This window comes from Mustelus asterias, chromosome 14 (assembly GCF_964213995.1).
Source record: "Mustelus asterias chromosome 14, sMusAst1.hap1.1, whole genome shotgun sequence".
NCBI classification, from domain to species: Eukaryota; Metazoa; Chordata; class Chondrichthyes; order Carcharhiniformes; family Triakidae; genus Mustelus; species Mustelus asterias.
The window spans coordinates 2,923,323-2,940,118 of record NC_135814.1 but is presented as its reverse complement, the minus strand read 5'-3'; the positions used below and the strand labels follow the sequence as shown (position 1 = coordinate 2,940,118).

Here is a 16,796-nt window from a genome sequence, read left to right as displayed (position 1 = left end):
GTGATTGTGATTGTGTAGTGAGTGTGTATTGAATGAGTGTATATTAGTTAAACCCTCTGCTCTCTTGAAGGGTCATCCAGAGTCAAAACGCTGGCTCTATTCTCTCTCCACGAGATGCTGTCAGACCTGCTGACATTTTCCAGCATTTTCTGTTTTTGTTTCAGATTCCAGCATCCGCAGTATTTTGCTTTTATATTAGTGAGTGTTGAGTGTGTATTATTGGGTGTGTATTAGTGTGTATATGTATTAGTGAGTGTGTATCAGCGAGCCTGTATTAATGAATGGATATTAATGAATTTGTATTAGTGTGTGTTGGGTGTGTATCAGTGTGTATATTAGTGAATGCATATTAGTGTGTTGTTTGTATATTTAGTGTGTATGTATTAGTAAGTGTGTATTAGTGTTGTGAATGTGTATTAGTGAGTGTGTATTAGAGTGTTGAGCATGTATTAGTGAGTGCTGTGTGTACATTAGTGTGTTTGTTTTCATGAGTGTATTAGTGAGTGTTGTGTGTATTAGTCTGTATTAGTAAGTATTGAGTGCATATTAGTGAGTGTATATTAATGAGTGTACATTATTGTGTATTGGTGAGTGTTGAATGTGTAAAAGAGAGTATGTATTAGTGTATATTAGTGAATGTGTATTGGTGAGTATTATGCATGTATTAGCGAGTGTTTTTTGGTGAGTGTTGTGTATATTAGTGAGTATGTATTAATGAGTGCTGAGTATATTGCTCAATGTGTATTGGTCTATGTGTATTTTGTGTGTATCGGTGAGTATGTATTGTTGAGTGTGTATTGGTGAGTGTGTATTGATGAGTGTTGTGTGTGTATTAGTGAGTGTGTATTGATGAACTGTCAGGGAAAGGAACTAATGAGAAGTGGAACTTTTTCAAGGAACAAATACTGGGTGTCCTTGATTGGTATGTCCCTGTCAGGCAGGGAGGAAATGGCCCAGTGAGGGAACCATGGTTCACGAAAGAGGTGGAATGTCTTGTGAAAAGGAAGAGGGAAGCTTATGTAGGGATGAGGAAACAAGGTTCAGATGGCTCGATTGAGGGTTACAAGTTAGCAAGGAATGAGCTGAAAAAGGGGCTTAGGAGGGGACATGAGAAGTCCTTGGCAGGTCAGATCAAGGAAAACCCCAAGGCTTTTTGCTCTTATGTGAGGAATAAAAGAATGACCAGGGTGAGGTTAGGGCCGGTCAAGGACAGTAGTGGGAACTTGTGTATGGAGTCAGTAGAGATAGGCGAGGTGATGAATGAATACTTTTCTTCAGTGTTCACCAAGCAGAGGGGCCATGTTTTTGAGGAAGAGAAGGTGTTACAGGCTAATAGGCTGGAGGAAATAGATGTTCAGAGGGAGGATATCCTGGCAGTTTTGAATAAACTGAAGGTCGTAAGTCCCCTGGGCCTGATGAAATGTATCCTAGGATTCTTTGGGAGGCAAGGGATGAGATTGCAGAGCCTTTGGCTTTGATCTTTGGGTCCTCGCTGTCCACGGGGATGGTGCCAGAGGACTGGAGAGTGGCGAATGTTGTTCCTCTGTTTAAGAAAGGGAATAGAAATGACCCTGGTAATTATAGACCGGTTAGTCTTACTTCGGTGGTTGGTAAATTGATGGAAAAGGTCCTTAGGGATGGGATTTACGACCATTTAGAAAGATGCGGATTAATCTGGGATAGTCAGCACGGATTCGTGAAGGGCAAGTCATGCCTCACAAATTTGATAGAATTTTTTGAGGAGGTAACTAGGTGTGTTGATGAAGGTAGGGCAGTTGATGTCATATACATGGATTTTAGTAGGGCATTTGATAAGGTCCCCCATGGTCGGCTTTTGATGAAAGTGGGGAGGTGTGGGATAGAGGGAAAGTTGGCCGATTGGATAGGTAACTGGCTGTCTGATCGAAGACAGAGGGTGGTAGTGGATGGAAAATTTTCAGATTGGAGGCAGGTTGCTAGCGGAGTGCCACAGGGATCAGTGCTTGGTCCTCTGCTTTTTGTGATTTTTATTAATGACTTAGAGGAGGGGGCTGAAGGGTGGATCAGTAAATTTGCTGATGACACCAAGATTGGTGGAGTAGTGGATGAGGTGGAGGGCTGTTGTAGGCTGCAAAGTGACATAGATAGGATGCAAAGCTGGGCTGAAAAATGGCAAATGGAGTTTAACCCTGATAAATGTGAGGTGATTCATTTTGGTCGGACTAATTTAAATGTGGATTACAGGGTCAAAGGTAGGGTTCTGAAGACTATGGAGGAACAGAGAGATCTTGGGGTCCATATCCACAGATCTCTAAAGGTTGCCACTCAAGTGGATAGAGCTGTGAAGAAGGCCTATAGTGTGTTAGCTTTTATTAACAGGGGGTTGGAGTTTAAGAGCCGTGGGGTTGTGCAGTTCTGGTCACCTCACTATAAGAAGGATGTAGAAGCGCTGGAAAGAGTGCAGAGGAGATTTACCAGGATGCTGCCTGGTGTGGAGGGTAGGTCTTATGAGGAAAGGTTGAGGGAGCTAGGGCTGTTCTCTCTGGAGCGGAGGAGGCTGAGGGGAGACTTAATAGAGGTTTATAAAATGATGAAGGGGATAGATAGAGTGAACGTTCAAAGACTATTTCCTCGGGTGGATGGAGCTATTACAAGGGGGCATAACTATAGGGTTCGTGGTGGGAGGTACAGGAAGAATATCAGAGGTAGGTTCTTTACGCAGAGAGTGGTTGGGGTGTGGAATGGACTGCCTGCAGTGATAGTGGAGTCAGACACTTTAGGAACATTTCAGCGGTTATTGGATAGGCACATGGAGCACACCAGAATGATAGGGAGTGGGATAGCTTGATCTTGGTTTTAGATAAAGCTCGGCACAACATCGTGTTCTGTGCTGTACTGTTCTATGTTCTATGTTCTATGTATTGGTGAGTGTGTATTGGTGAGTGTGTGTTAGTGAGTGTGTATTAGTGAGTGTGTATTAGTGAGTGTGTATTGGTGACTGTGTATTGGTGAGTGTATAATTGGCGAGTGTGTATTGGTGACTGTGTATTAGTGAGTGTGTATTAGTATATACTAGTGAGTGTGTATTGGTGACTGTGTATTAGTGAGTGTATATTTGTGAATGGTGGAGGGACCAGATCAGAAACCCCAAGGTTTCTGAAGCCAGACGAGACCCCAACAATTTTCTATTTTGGCATTTGTGTGAAGATAAGATGTTTTACTCCTGGCACAATTCTACTGACAAACTGGGAAGCTTTTATCAAAATAAACTTTATTTAAGAACACAGTTTGACTATAACAAATGAATTAGCTTAACTTTTAACAATTGAACAAGACATAAACATGACAAGATACCATTCTTAACTGCTAACCTATCGCTATGAGTTAAAATTCAAGAATATTCCACTTATAGACCTAAACCGTCTCTTTAAAATTAAAATCACAGGCATACTTGGCTCTCACTCCTCACATGTTGACTCCTCTTTACTCTGCCTCTCTTTCACCCTCCACCTCTCTGCTTGTATCTCTCCCCCCTGTCCTTCTATTGGAGTAGGACAGGTTTTGTTTTGGTTTCGCGTATAATTAAATTGTAAAATATTTGTTAAGATAAAAGCCTAGAAATTTAATGCACCTAAACTATGTGTTGGGGGGACCTATCTCCCAACCTGAATGGAGAGGCCTTAGGCAGACTTCATATTAGGTGTCATCATCATCAAGCGCAAGAGATGCAGACACTTATTAGGCAGCTCGCCAGCGATGTCAACTAGAATTTGGGCCAAAACTACACTGACAGCAGCCCTTGGGTAACTCCTTAAATGAGACCAGGATGGGGGTGAGGAAGGGGGCAAGGAGTTGGGGGTGGGGGCAAAAGGGATGGTAGTAGAGGCAATAGGGAGGAAGGGTTGTGGAGATGGTCAGAAAGTTAGTGGTTTCTGGCAGCAGCCCACACAGTTTTAATCTGGGGCTGGGAGGACCCCCTCACTCCACATTCAGGGAAGTTTACTTTAACTAATTACCTTGGTAGTTGGGACAGCATTAGACTGTTTAAGGTTACACATTACACTGATTTTCTTGAATGCCCTGGTACTGATTGCCTTGATCAGGGTGATTTAACATTACAGAACTCCCAAGAAAGATATTGGACCCTTAATTGAATATGCAAAAGGTCTGTTTCACATCCTGCGTATGACGTGGGTGGCTATTTTAATGTCCAATAAGGAGGGCCCCCAGTTTGTACAGAGCACATGTTTCCATCCACAATAGGTACCAATTCAGTTCCTGAAAAATGGGCATGACACCATCAATCCTGGATTTGATCCTGGCACTAGAAGGAGTCTGAGCTGGAAGAGGGGTAGATTTCATTATCATGAGCTCTCCCTGCAATGTCTGAGGAATCTCAGTGTTAGAACTGGCTCTAAGAATAAATCCTGGCCAGGTTCAGAAACTTGCTGGTTTCTTTTCGAGGCGATGAGATGACTGAATGAATAGTTGTAATGTTTTAAGGGTTAACATGAACAGAGTCAAACTGAATATTACAGTGGTGGAGAACTTTGAGGCGAGCCAAGTATAAACTGGAGTCAGAACCACTGAAATAAATATGTTTTCTTTTATGGGGGGTTGGTTGCGGACGGTTTGTGTCTGAAGCAATGCGCTTGAAACCACTGATAGTTCTGTGTTCCTCTGCACAGTATAAAGACAAGCTTTGTACCAAAGATTTGAGAACCGTTTGCTTTTCTCTGTCTCTCCCTCTCTCCACTTTTTCCATTTCCCTGGGGGTGCCGGGGAGGTGGGGGTAGGGTGGGGGGTGCGGAGCGGCTGTTTTTTGTTTATTTTTATATCTACCCAGGCAAATGTAGTGAGATCCTGGTTCTGAGCCTGGGAGGCCCACAGCTTGAAAGAAAGAGAGAGAGAGGGACACACGCAGCTTGAAAGAAATGCGTTGGTGAGATTTCACTGCACCCCCCCCCCCCCCACCTCCCACCCCCTGGCCCCTCCCAACCCATCTCCTCTGAAACATCTAGAATTTTTTTATTTTGAAAGAACACTGGCAGAGGGAATAGCCAAGGACTTTTTTCTTCACTGGTGGGTTATGGTCTGTGAAGTGACTGAGTGAGGGGAGTGGTCTATTGCTACACAGGAGTTGAAGGAGCTTCCAAGGGGAGGGGAGTGAGGGGTTTCAGTCTTCCTCAGTCTGCTCAGAAGCTGGTCATAAACACAGACATCGACAGAGAGAGGGAGAGAGAGAGAGAGAGTGAGAAAGATGGCCAAAATCCTCTACCACTGTTAACTTGGCAAGGTTTTATTCTGCTGGCGCCCGCTTGCAGCTCCTTACTTTGCTGGAATTTGTAACTAGGATCACCATGCCCTCGTTCACCGTGGGTCTGCCGAAGGTTCGGACTGGTAACAGAGTGCGATGGATCTGCATGTCCTGTATGCTGTGGGTGAGTACCTCCTCTGTGTCTGCTGTTACCTGCCTCCCATCTTCCACTGTCTGCTCTTTAACCAGTAGTGGTGTGGACAGTTGTCACATTCTATGTGCGCCTGTCGACAGTCAGTCACATGTGCATGGTGCTTGATGCAAGAGCTGGGGATCAATTTTATAATAAGGGGACAAGGTTAAGGTGTGTGGGGAGGGGCAGTTCACACATGGCTGCGGGATGGTTTGCAGGAAAACTTGGCATATGTCCGAACATTCCTGAGTATAATCCTTCCAGTGGACAGCAACAACAATGAAATAAACCACGTCACCCAAGCAGCTTCTTCTCCATGGGAGCAGGGAAATCCAGGTCCAATTTAAATTGTCTCTAAACCTCCTCACATACACTGATTATAGATCGAGTTCATTTCATTCCCCCTTGATGATTCTGTAAATCACATCTGCTACATCCAGATTGTGTTTCCAGCTGGAGCTGATCAGGATGTTTGAAAGAAAAGACTTTGTGTGCATTGGAAAGCAGCAAAGTCATTCCATACTCCCAATTTTCCTGACACACTGCAGTGAGCAGACAATATATGTTCTTCAAAAGGGAATTCTTTGGAACACTGAACCATTCTTGTGATGTGGTCATTGCTGAGAAGGCTGGCATCTGTTACCCATTCTTAGACTGATTGAGAAGATGCTGAGCCACCTTCCTGAACAACTGCCAGTGGGGTTCTACAATCTGGGTGGCTTGCAAGGCTTAGAGTGCAGCTTGGAATCAACTGCATTGACATAGGACGAAAGTCATTTGTAGATGAGACGGGGATAGGGGGCGTGTTACTGTCCCGAAAAGACATCAGTGAAAGAGTTGTTTTTATTTAAGCTGTTAGGGTGAGGAATGTGAGGAGTCCCACAGTTTGAGGGGAGTGAGGGAGGGGAGGGATCCCACAGTTTGAGGGGGTTCAGGGAGGGGAGGGGTCCCACAGTTTGAGGGGAGTGAGGGAGGGGAGGGGTCCCACAGTTTAAGGGGGTTCAGGGAGGGGAGGGGTCCCACAATTTGAGGGGAGTGAGGGGGGGGTTGGTCCCACAGTTTGGGGGGCTTCAGGGAGGGGAGGGAAGTGGTCCCACAGTTTGAGGGGAGTGAGGGGGGGGAGGAGTCCCACAGTTTGGAGGGGAGTGAGGGGGGGGGAGGGGTCCCACAGTTTGGAGGTTCATAGAAATCATAGAATCATAGAAATCATAGAAACCCTACAGTGCAGAAGGAGGCCATTCGGCCCATCGAGTCTGCACCGACCACAATCCCACCCAGCCCTACCCCCACATTTTTACCCGCTAATCCCTCTAACCTACGCATTTTAGGATTCTAAGGGGCAATTTTTAACCTGGCCAATCAACCTAACCCGCACATCTTTGGACTGTGGGAGGAAACCAGAACACCTGGAGGAAACCCACGCAGACACGAGGAGAATGTGCAAACTCCACACAGACAGTGACCTGAGCCGGGAATCGAACCCGGGACCCTGGAGCTGTGAAGCAGCAGTGCTAACCACTGTGCTACCGTGCCGCCCCAGATTAATTATCAGTTAGAGAGTGCCCCAACAGTGACGGAGCCTTGAGAGTGAGTGTACACTCCCCTTCCCTTTCAAGGTGGAAATAAGTGCAAATATCACTTTCCCACTCTCCCACACCTGCCCTGCCAGCTTATAAATTGAGGTTGGATGGGATAAGGCCCTTAAGTGTCCGTTGAGTGACCTGGATAGCTGAACAGGCGAGTCTGTGGCCTTGCTCGTCCAAGCATGAAATAGCAGTTGGGTTTGGGTCGAGCAGGTTCCTGTGGGAATCCCATCCATTCAAACTTATGTGTCTCCGCCTCCCCCCCCCCCCGCCCTCCGCCCTGCCCCGCCCCTACCTCAGAATCCATCTTGGGCTGCATAAAATTCTGCCAGTATTTCATATTTATCTTGAGCGTGAGAGTCGCACTTCCAGTGTCTGCAGCAACTTTTGGTTCCATTCCAGCCCCATTCTCCTAATCTTTCTCCACCAGGAGGGGTGGTGAGGGTCAGAAACTGTGAAACTGCTCCTGACTCTGGCAATGATGGCCATCAACAGTTCCAGGCGTCAGGTCAAGGGGTCATTTGACCTGACTGCCTGCCTCTCTTCCATCCTTATGTCTGCATCTGTGGTCCCTGGAGAGGGATCACATGGTGTCTGCAGGTATGCTGGAGGCCGTCTGCACCAATGGGGAAGTGGGGAGGCCTGTCAGTCAACCCAGGAATACCATCTTATTTTGAGTTGATGTTTCCCCTGTAGTTTGGTGTTTTTATTACAGATTGGTGATGCTCCCTTCTAATATGGCACTCAGTTCCGAAAAGATTGCTTTAAAGAGATATTGAGTGACAGCGAGACAGTGGTATGGTAGAGTTAGGAGGTCAATGCTTTTAATATATGATTCTGTAAGTAAGCATAAGCTTGAGTAAAGTGTGGCTCCAGCATCATCTTTCATCAACTAGCTATCTGGAATGGAACATTTAGGATATGAGATATTTGAAGCATTGGAGGAAAGGAGGGAAACTGTCTGTTCATCATTCATCTTGTCAACATGTAGTGACACGGGTTATGGTGCTGAAGTGTCATTGCCCACTGCCACCCCCCAAATCATAATGAGACATTCCATGAGACCCCATGTTAAATCGAGACAGTGTGTAAAACCTGGAAACATTGGGGATGGACAGGAATGGAAAGCTGAGGTTAAAATCAGATCAGCCATGACCTTTATTGAAATGGGGCAGGACTGAGGGGCCAAGTGGCCAACTTCTGCTCTTAATTCTTATGTTTGCCTTTTCGAATCTGACTAAAATGCAGGGAAGAGATGGGAGGCAAGGGATGGCACAGTGGTTAGCACCGCTGCCTCACAGCGCCAGGGACCCAGGTTCGATTCCCGGCTTGGGTCACTGTCTGTGCGGAGTCTGTACGTTCTCCCCGTGTCTGTGTGGGTTTCCTCCGGGTGCTCCGGTTTCCTCCCACAGTCCGTGCTGGTTAGGTGCATTGGCCACGCTAATTCCCCCTCAGTGTACCCAGACAGGTGCCGGAATGTGGCAACTAGGGGATTTTCACAGTATCTTCATTGCACTGTTGATGTAAGCCTACTTGTGACACTAATAAATAAACTTAAAACTTTAAGGAAGGACAGCAAGGTCACCGTGTGTGAGTGCACTGTACAAATCACTGCCAAGGTTGTAAACTGGGATCCAACAACAGCATCTATTGAATGTCTTTAACTTAGTAAAATGTAACAAGATTAATTGCTCTCCATCACCGAGTGATGGGAGAATCAGTGAACCAATCTCACTTGAAATGGGGCTTAAGTCAGAGGGTGGATTTCAATGCAAACAGTAGCAATATCCTCATGGGCAGACACGGATCAGCCATGGGCAGACATGGATGAGACCTGGGCAGACACGGAGCAGTCATGGGCAGACACGGATCAGCCATGGTGGAGCTGATCTTGATTGCACAGTTGATGTGGCACCGGCTGCTCATGTTGCAGAGTCCAGGTGGATGATGGCACAATCCACAGTGAAATTCTCAGTGGAAACTCTGCCTGAGCTGAGATGATTCTTCATCTGAGGCTGTCTGATTAAGATTAGAACTGGACATTCCAGGGGTCAAATCAGGCAAAAGATAATGGAAATTTGAAACTGTTTGTCCTGCTTTGTGAGTGGAAAATCATGTCTCACAAATTTGATTGAGTTTTTTGAAGGGGTAACCAAGAAGGTAGATGAGGGCAGTGCAGTTGATGTTGTCTACATGGACTTTAGCAAGGCCTTTGACAAGGTACCGCATGGTAGGTTGTTGCATAAAGTTAAATCTCACTGGATCCAGGGTGAGGTATCTAAATAGATACAAAATTGGCTCCTTGACAGAAGCCAGAGGGTGGTTGTAGAGAGTTGTTTTTCAAACTGGAGGCCTGTGACCAGCGGTGTGCCTCAGGGATCAGTGCTGGGCTCACTGTTATTTGTCATTTATATTAATGATTTGGATGAGAATATAGGGGGCATGGTTAGTAAGTTTGCAGATGACACCAAGATTGGTGGCATAGTGGACAGTGAAGAAGATTATCTCCAAGTGCAGCGGGATATTGATCAATTGGGCCAGTGGGCTGACAAATGGCAGATGGAGTTTAATTTAGACAAATGCAAGGTAATGCATTTTGGTAGATTGAAACAGGGCAGGACTTACTCAGTTAATGGTAGGGCATTGGGGAGAGTTACAGAACAAAGAGATCTAGGGTACATGTTCATAGCTCCTTGAAAGTGGAGTCACAGGTGGACAGAGTGGGGAAGAAGGCATTCGGCATGCTTGGTTTCATCGGTCAGAACATTGAATACAGGAGTTGGAACGTGTTGTTGAAGTTGTACAAGACATTGGTAAGGCCACACTTGGAATACTGTGTGCAATTCTGGTCACCCTATTATAGAAAGGATATTATTAAACTAGAAAGAGTGCAGAAAATATTTACTAGGATGCTACCAGGACTTGATGGATTGAGTTATAAGGAGAGGCTGAATAGACTGGGACTTTTTTCTCTGGAGCGTAGGAGGTTGAGGGGTGACCTTATAGAGGTCTATAAAATAATGAGGGGCATAGACAAGGTAGATAATCAATATCTTTTCCCAAAGGTAGGGGAGTCTAAAACTAGAGGGCATAGGTTTCAGGTGAGAGGGGAGAGATACAAAAGCGTCTAGAGGGGCAATTTTTCCACACAGAGGGTGGTGAGTGTCTGGAACAAGCTGCCTGAGGTAGTCGTAGAGGCGGGTACAATTTTATCTTTTAAAAGGCATTTAGATAGTTACATAGGTACGATGGGTATAGAGGGAGATGGGCCAAATGCGGGCAATTGGGATTAGTTTAGGGGTTTTAGAAAAAAAAAAGGGCGGCATTGACAGGTTCCACGCTGTAAACCTCTATGACTCTATGACTCTAAAAGACGACTGAAGCTCCACTTCACAAGAATTTATCAAGGCTGAGATTGATACATTTTTTTTAAGGTATCAGGGACATAAACAAAGGCAGATAAATGAAAAAGATCTCCCATAACCTGACTGACTGATAAAGCTGGCTAAAGGGGCAGAATGGCCTCCTCCTGTTCCTGTAACAGACTCGAGGAACTGAATGGCTTCCACCTGTTCTTGTGTAACAGGCTCAAGGGGCTGAACAGTCTTCTGTTCCTATGTAACAGGCTCAAGAGGCTCAATGGTCTCCTCCTATTCCTGTGTAACAGACGCGAGGGGCTGAATAGCCTCCTCCTGTTCCTGTGTAACAGGCACGAGGGCTAAATGGCCTCCTCCTGTTCCTGTGTAACAGACGCAAGGGGCTGAATGGCTTCCTCCTGTGTAACAGGATTGAGGGGCTGAATGGCTTCCTCCTGTTCCTGTGTACAAGGCTCGAGGGGCTGAATGGCCTCCTCCTGTTCTTGTGTAACAGGCTCGAGAGCTGAATGGCCTCCTCCTGTTCCTGTGTAACAGTCTTGAGGGGCTGAATGGCTTCCTCCTGTTCCTGTGTAACAGTCTTGAGGGGCTGAATGGCCTCCTCCTGTTCCTCTGGATGTGAAAAATTCGACAACCCAAATGAAATATGTAGAGGGGAGTTATCCAGGTCTCTGTCAAAAGATGTTGGAGAGGATGCAGAGGGGATATACTGGAATGGAATGAGGGATATCAGTTAATGCGGAGAGGCTGGAGAAGCTGGGATTATTCCCCTAACAGCAAAGAAGGTTTAATTGAAGCATTCAAAATCATGAGGGGTTTTGATGGAGTAAAGAACGGGAAACTATTCCCAGGAGGGTGGGTAACCAGAGGAGAGACAGATTGAAGAGAATTGGCGACAGAACGAGGGGAGTTAATTTTTACTTCACACAGTGAGTTGTTGTGATCTGGAATGTTCTCCTGAAAGGGCGGTGGGAGCAGATTCCACAAGAACTTTCAAAATGTAATTGGATAAAAAGACATGTGCAATGCTGTGGGGAAAAAGTGGAGTCAGAATAATTTAATCCCTCTTTCAAAGATTCAGCACTGACATGGAGCCCTGAATGACACAGTTTGTGCGATAAGTGGAGAGGAAAACAGATTAACCGTTCGTTCATTACAGTGCTGTATCTGGGATCTTGCTGTGCAGATGTTGGTTGCCATATTTACCAACGTAACAATGGTGCCGGCAGCTCATTGACTGTGAAGGGTGCTGTGAACATCCTTAGGATTTGAAAGCTTCCTTTTCATTTGATCTCTTGCCACACTGAAGTCTGGATTTTGTTTATGAAGTGGATCGCACTCTGTATAAACCATTTGTCTGTGTTTGGCTGTTCACTCATCCCATATTCCCATGGGGCTTTGAATGAGTCAGTGTTTGGCGCCGTTTACCAAAGGCTCCTCTGTAATCGGCTGCCATGATTAAGCGATTCCTGACTTTAAAAATTGTTGACGTTTTTTCTGACCGAGCAAATTTGTGAAGTGGTTCAGGAAATAGGTCCAGTCAATGCAGACCAAAGAACACCCATCGCCTGAATTGATCTTAAAAGCCTTGACCTTTTCCGAGCAAAGATTTTAAACAAATATAAACTAAACTCATTCACAGTCATCAAAAAACTGAGCTCGCAATCTGAAGGATTAATTTGAAGATGTTTCCAGACCATTAACCCTTCCCGTGCTGAATAAATAGTGGCTGTCAGTCAATGAGAGGGACTTTAGGATCAGAGGAACTTGTCTCTCTCTCTATATTGGAGGTTCAGCCTCTCTAACTGTCCGTTGGAGGGCCAATCTCTCTCCTCTCTCTCTCTGTCTATTGCAGGGTCGATAGTTGAAGGGTCTCTCTCCCTCCCCTCCCTCACTGTATCAGAGATGTAGGGAACAGTAATGCTGCTCTGTAAATTCTCATCAAGGAGTGTGTGAGTGACACAGTTTTACTGCTGTGTGCATTCAGAAATCCCTGAGTGTGTTGAAGTGGTCAGGGGGACACCAGGGTAACAGCCTTTCACTTTCCCCCAGTAATTGGAGATTGACCAAGGAGCTGATAAGAGAGTGGGCTGTGCATTTGAGAGGGTGGGAGCCTGCATTTTAACTTAGGGAGCTTGATCTTGAAACTGGAGCAGACTGAAACTTGTTTGGAAGGCTGGATAAAGCAGAGTAACAGCATGATAAAGGACATGTTTGTTTATGCACACAAATAGGAGAGTAAACGTTTTATGAAGGGGCGGATCCACTTCCAGTCAGATTTGAACTCTTTGTTGCGTTATTTCTTCCTGGAATGTTCTGTTCACATCAGAGCAATTTTGTATGTAGCCAGGGTGCTTTGGCAGACAATTCACACCTTAACCTTCTGGATTTAAACTAACATAAAGCTCTGCCAGGCGCTGGCATCTCCCATTCCCACTGCCACCCGGATCTCCCATTCCCTCCCTCCATCCGGATCTCCCATTCCCACTGCCACCCGGATCTCCCATTCCCTCCCTCCACCCGGATCTCCCATTCCCTCCTTCCACCCGGATCTCCCATTCCCACTGCCACCCGGATCTCCCATTCCCTCTGCCACCTGGATCTCCCATTCCCTCCCTCCACCTGGATCTCCCATTCCCTCCTTCCACCCAGATCTCCCATTCCCACTGCCACTCGGATCTCCCGTTCCCTCCCTCCACCCGGATCTCCCATTCCGTCCCTCCACCTGGATCTCCCATTCCCTCTGCCACCCGGATCTCCCATTCCCTCTGCCACCTGGATCTCCCATTCCCTCCCTCCACCTGGATCTCCCATTCCCTCCTTCCACCCAGATCTCCCATTCCCACTGCCACTCGGATCTCCCGTTCCCTCCCTCCACCCGGATCTCCCATTCCGTCCCTCCACCTGGATCTCCCATTCCCTCTGCCACCCGGATCTCCCATTCCCTCTGCCACCCGGATCTCCCATTCCCTCCCTCCACCTGGATCTCCCATTCCCTCCTTCCACCCAGATCTCCCATTCCCACTGCCACTCGGATCTCCCGTTCCCTCCCTCCACCCGGATCTCCCATTCTGTCCCTCCACCCGGATCTCCCATTCCCACTGCCACTCGGACCTCCCATTCCCTCCCTCCACCCGGATCTCCCATTCCCACTGCCACCCGGATCTCCTATTCCCACTGCCACCCGGATCTCCCATTCCCACTGCCACCCGGATCTCCCATTCCCTCCCTCCATCCGGATCTCCCATTCCCACTGCCACCCGGATCTCCCATTCCTTCCCTCCACCCGGATCTCCCATTCCCTCCCTCCACCTGGATCTCCCATTCCCTCCTTCCACCCGGATCTCCCATTCCGTCCCTCCACCCGGATCTTCCATTCCCTCTGCCACCCGGATCTCCCATTCCCTCTGCCACCCGGATCTCCCATTCCCTCCCTCCACCCGGATCTCCCATTCCGTCCCTCCACCCGGATCTCCCATTCCCTCCTTCCACCCAGATCTCCCATTCCCACTCTCCACTGGAATCTCCCATTCCCACTGCCACCCGGATCTCCCATTCCCTCCCTCCACCCGGATCTCCCATTCCCTCCCTCCACTGGGATCTCCCATAGAACATAGAACGTAGAACACTACAGCGCAGTACAGGCCCTTCGGCCTTCAGTGTTGCGCCGACCAGTGAAACCAATCTAAAGCCCATCTAACCTACACTATTCCAATATCATCCATATGTTTATCCAATAACCAATTAAATGCCTTTCATGTTGGCGAGTCCACTACTGTTGCAGGCAGGGCATTCCATGCCCTTACTACTCTCTGAGTGAAGAACCTACCTCTGACATCTGTCCTATATCTATCACGCCTCAATTTAAAGCTATGTCACCTCGTGCTAGCCATCACCATCCGAGGAAAAAGGCTCTCACTATCCACCCTATCTAATCCTCTGATCATCTTGTATGCCTCTATTAAGTCACCTCTTAACATTCTTCTCTCTAACGAAAACAACCTCAAGTCCCTCAGCCTTTCCTCATAAGACCTTCCCACCATACCAGGCAACATCCTGGTAAATCTCCTCTGCACCTTTTCCAATGCTTCCACATCTTTCCTATAATGCGGCGACCAGAACTGTACGCAATACTCCAAGTGCGGCCGCACCAGAGTTTTGTACAGCTGCAACATGACCTCATGGCTCCGAAACTCAATCCCTCTACCAATAAAAGCTAACACTCCGTACGCCTTCTTAACAACCCTACCAACCCGGGTGCCAACCATTCCCACTGCTACCCAGATCTCCCATTCCCTCCCTCCATTGGGATCTCCCATTCCCTCCCTCAACTGGGATCTCCCATTCCTTCCCTCCATCCAGATTTCCCATTCCCTCCCTCCACTGGGATCTCCCATTCCCTCCCTCCACTGGGATCTCCCATTCCCTCCCTCCATCTGGATCTCCCATTTGCTCCCTCTACTGGGATCTCCCATTCCCTCCCTCCATCCGGATCTCCCATTCCCTCCCTCCACCCGGATCTCCCATTCCCTCCCTCCACTGGATCTCCCATTCTCACCCGTTACTGGGATCTTCCATCCCCGCAGAAAGCGGAGATTTGGCTGGCCAGTAATATCTCCCGTGGTATGTTGCACAACAACAGGGCTGGAAAACCCTGCTCTCTACCCTAACTCTCCTTGTTCTCCTGATTTATGTTGGCTCCTGATTAAGCAATTTCTTGATCTTTCTTATTCTTTCATGGGATGTGGGTATCATTGGCGGAGCCAGCATTTGTTGCCCATCTCTAAATGCCCTTGAACTGAGTAGCTTGTGAGGCCATTTCAGAGGACAGTTAAGAGTCGAGCACATTGCTGTGGGTCTGGAGTCGCATGTAGGCCAGAGCTTCAATCGCTTTGGGTTTCAGGTTCAGTTCTGGCTTGATAGAAGCTCGCTCATTTCTGGTGCAGACATGACGAGCCAAATGGCTCCCTTCTGCGTCATAACAATTCTGAGAGGTAGGGACGGCAGATTTCCTTCCCGAAAGGACATTAGTGAACAAGATGAGATTTTATGACAATTGACAGTTTCATGGTAACCGTTACTGAGACTAGCTTTCGAGCCAGGGGGCGGAATTCTCCCAAACAATCTCCAGGCCTCATAACGGCGAGAATAGTGGAGTGCTCCGCGCTGGTCTCTCAGGCCCGCTCCGCATTGCAATCCTTCCACACTTTGTCACTTTTTTAGCGAGTTGGGAGTTTTGTGTTGGTACGGGGTGGGGGGCTAAACATACGAATGCGCCCGGCTTCAGAGTGCTTAGGTGCCATTTCACAAGTGCACTGGCACATCCAGTCCCTCAACCCATGGACAGCAGGAGGCCCCACCCCCCCGCCCCCCACCCCTCACTGGCAGCATATTCCCCCCCATACCTGTTTGGCACTGCCCCTGGCACATTGGCTATGCCCAACTGGCACTGCCGGTCTATCCAGTGGCTATTGCCAGGCACTGCGGTACACCAGTTGGGCCCCGCTAAGTGGGCACTGCCCATCCTGTGCTCACAGTGCTGAGTTCTGTGTCTTTGTGCCCCCCGGCCCCCCACCCTCCCCCCGAGGCAGATTGCTGACTCTGTTGTTCTGTTGGCCCTGACGATATTGGGGTTGTCCTCTGGTTGACAGGCTCTGATCAGGCTCCGGCTGAGAGAGTGTGACCAGCAACATGGCTGGGCGCTCCTCAGTCATCGCGGCTGAGAAGGTGCCTCAGTCACTGGCAGAGGGGAAGAGGAGCTGTCGCCCTTGTCCAGAGTACTATGAGTGTAGCCCACAGAAATGACAAGCAACTCACCTGTCAGTGGTTCATGTCTGGACCTGCGTCCTCAACAATGATGGACGGAAACCTAGCAGACAGACTGGGTGCCTCATCCATCTCTCAAACTAGCAGTGACCTAACTGTGGTCATTGGCTGTGTGTGGGCTTGCAGGCCCAAGGACATACCCGAGGACTCCTGAGTCTGCTGCTGGAGATGCTTCTATGAGAGTCGCCACTCTGTCAATGAAGGAGGCTGTGCACTCGGTGGTTAGGACCAACGCAATGCTCAGGCTCCACAAAAACTCCTCCGTAACAGAAACCATGGTGTGCAGACTCTCAGGAATCTCTGCTATATCTCCTCGTGTATCACGCTGGAAATCCAGCATCTGCTGCCTGATTGATGACTCTGGAAGCTTGTCATCTGCCTTGGACTTAGCATGGTCCTGGCCTCTAGCAATCCCCTGACTGCCAGTGCCCTGGGCATTTTGTGCCTCCGCCAGCTCCTCCAGTGAGTGTGATGTGCCCTCACCAGAGTGCATTCCTAACTGAGTCGACGTGCTATAGTCCACAGACGTGCCTGCATCTGCGCTGGTGCTTGGTGCACAGAGCAGATGTGATGTGGGTGCATCA

At 48.0% G+C, this 16,796-nt stretch overlaps 1 protein-coding gene across 4 annotated transcripts in view; it reads left to right on the top strand.

The window, feature by feature from the left end:
* The window catches only part of tns1b (tensin 1b), a 668,363-nt gene that overhangs the window by 112,598 nt on the left and 538,969 nt on the right, over positions 1-16,796 (top strand). The window contains exon 1 of one of the 4 annotated variants that reach the window (XM_078227752.1): positions 5,289-5,420. The exons of the other annotated variants lie outside the window; for them this stretch is intronic. Within the exon in view, the coding sequence (XP_078083878.1) occupies positions 5,340-5,420 (81 nt within the window). The 5' untranslated portion in view covers positions 5,289-5,339. Of the gene's footprint in view, positions 1-5,288; positions 5,421-16,796 lie in introns of those variants that run through there. 4 annotated transcript variants of the gene reach the window in all.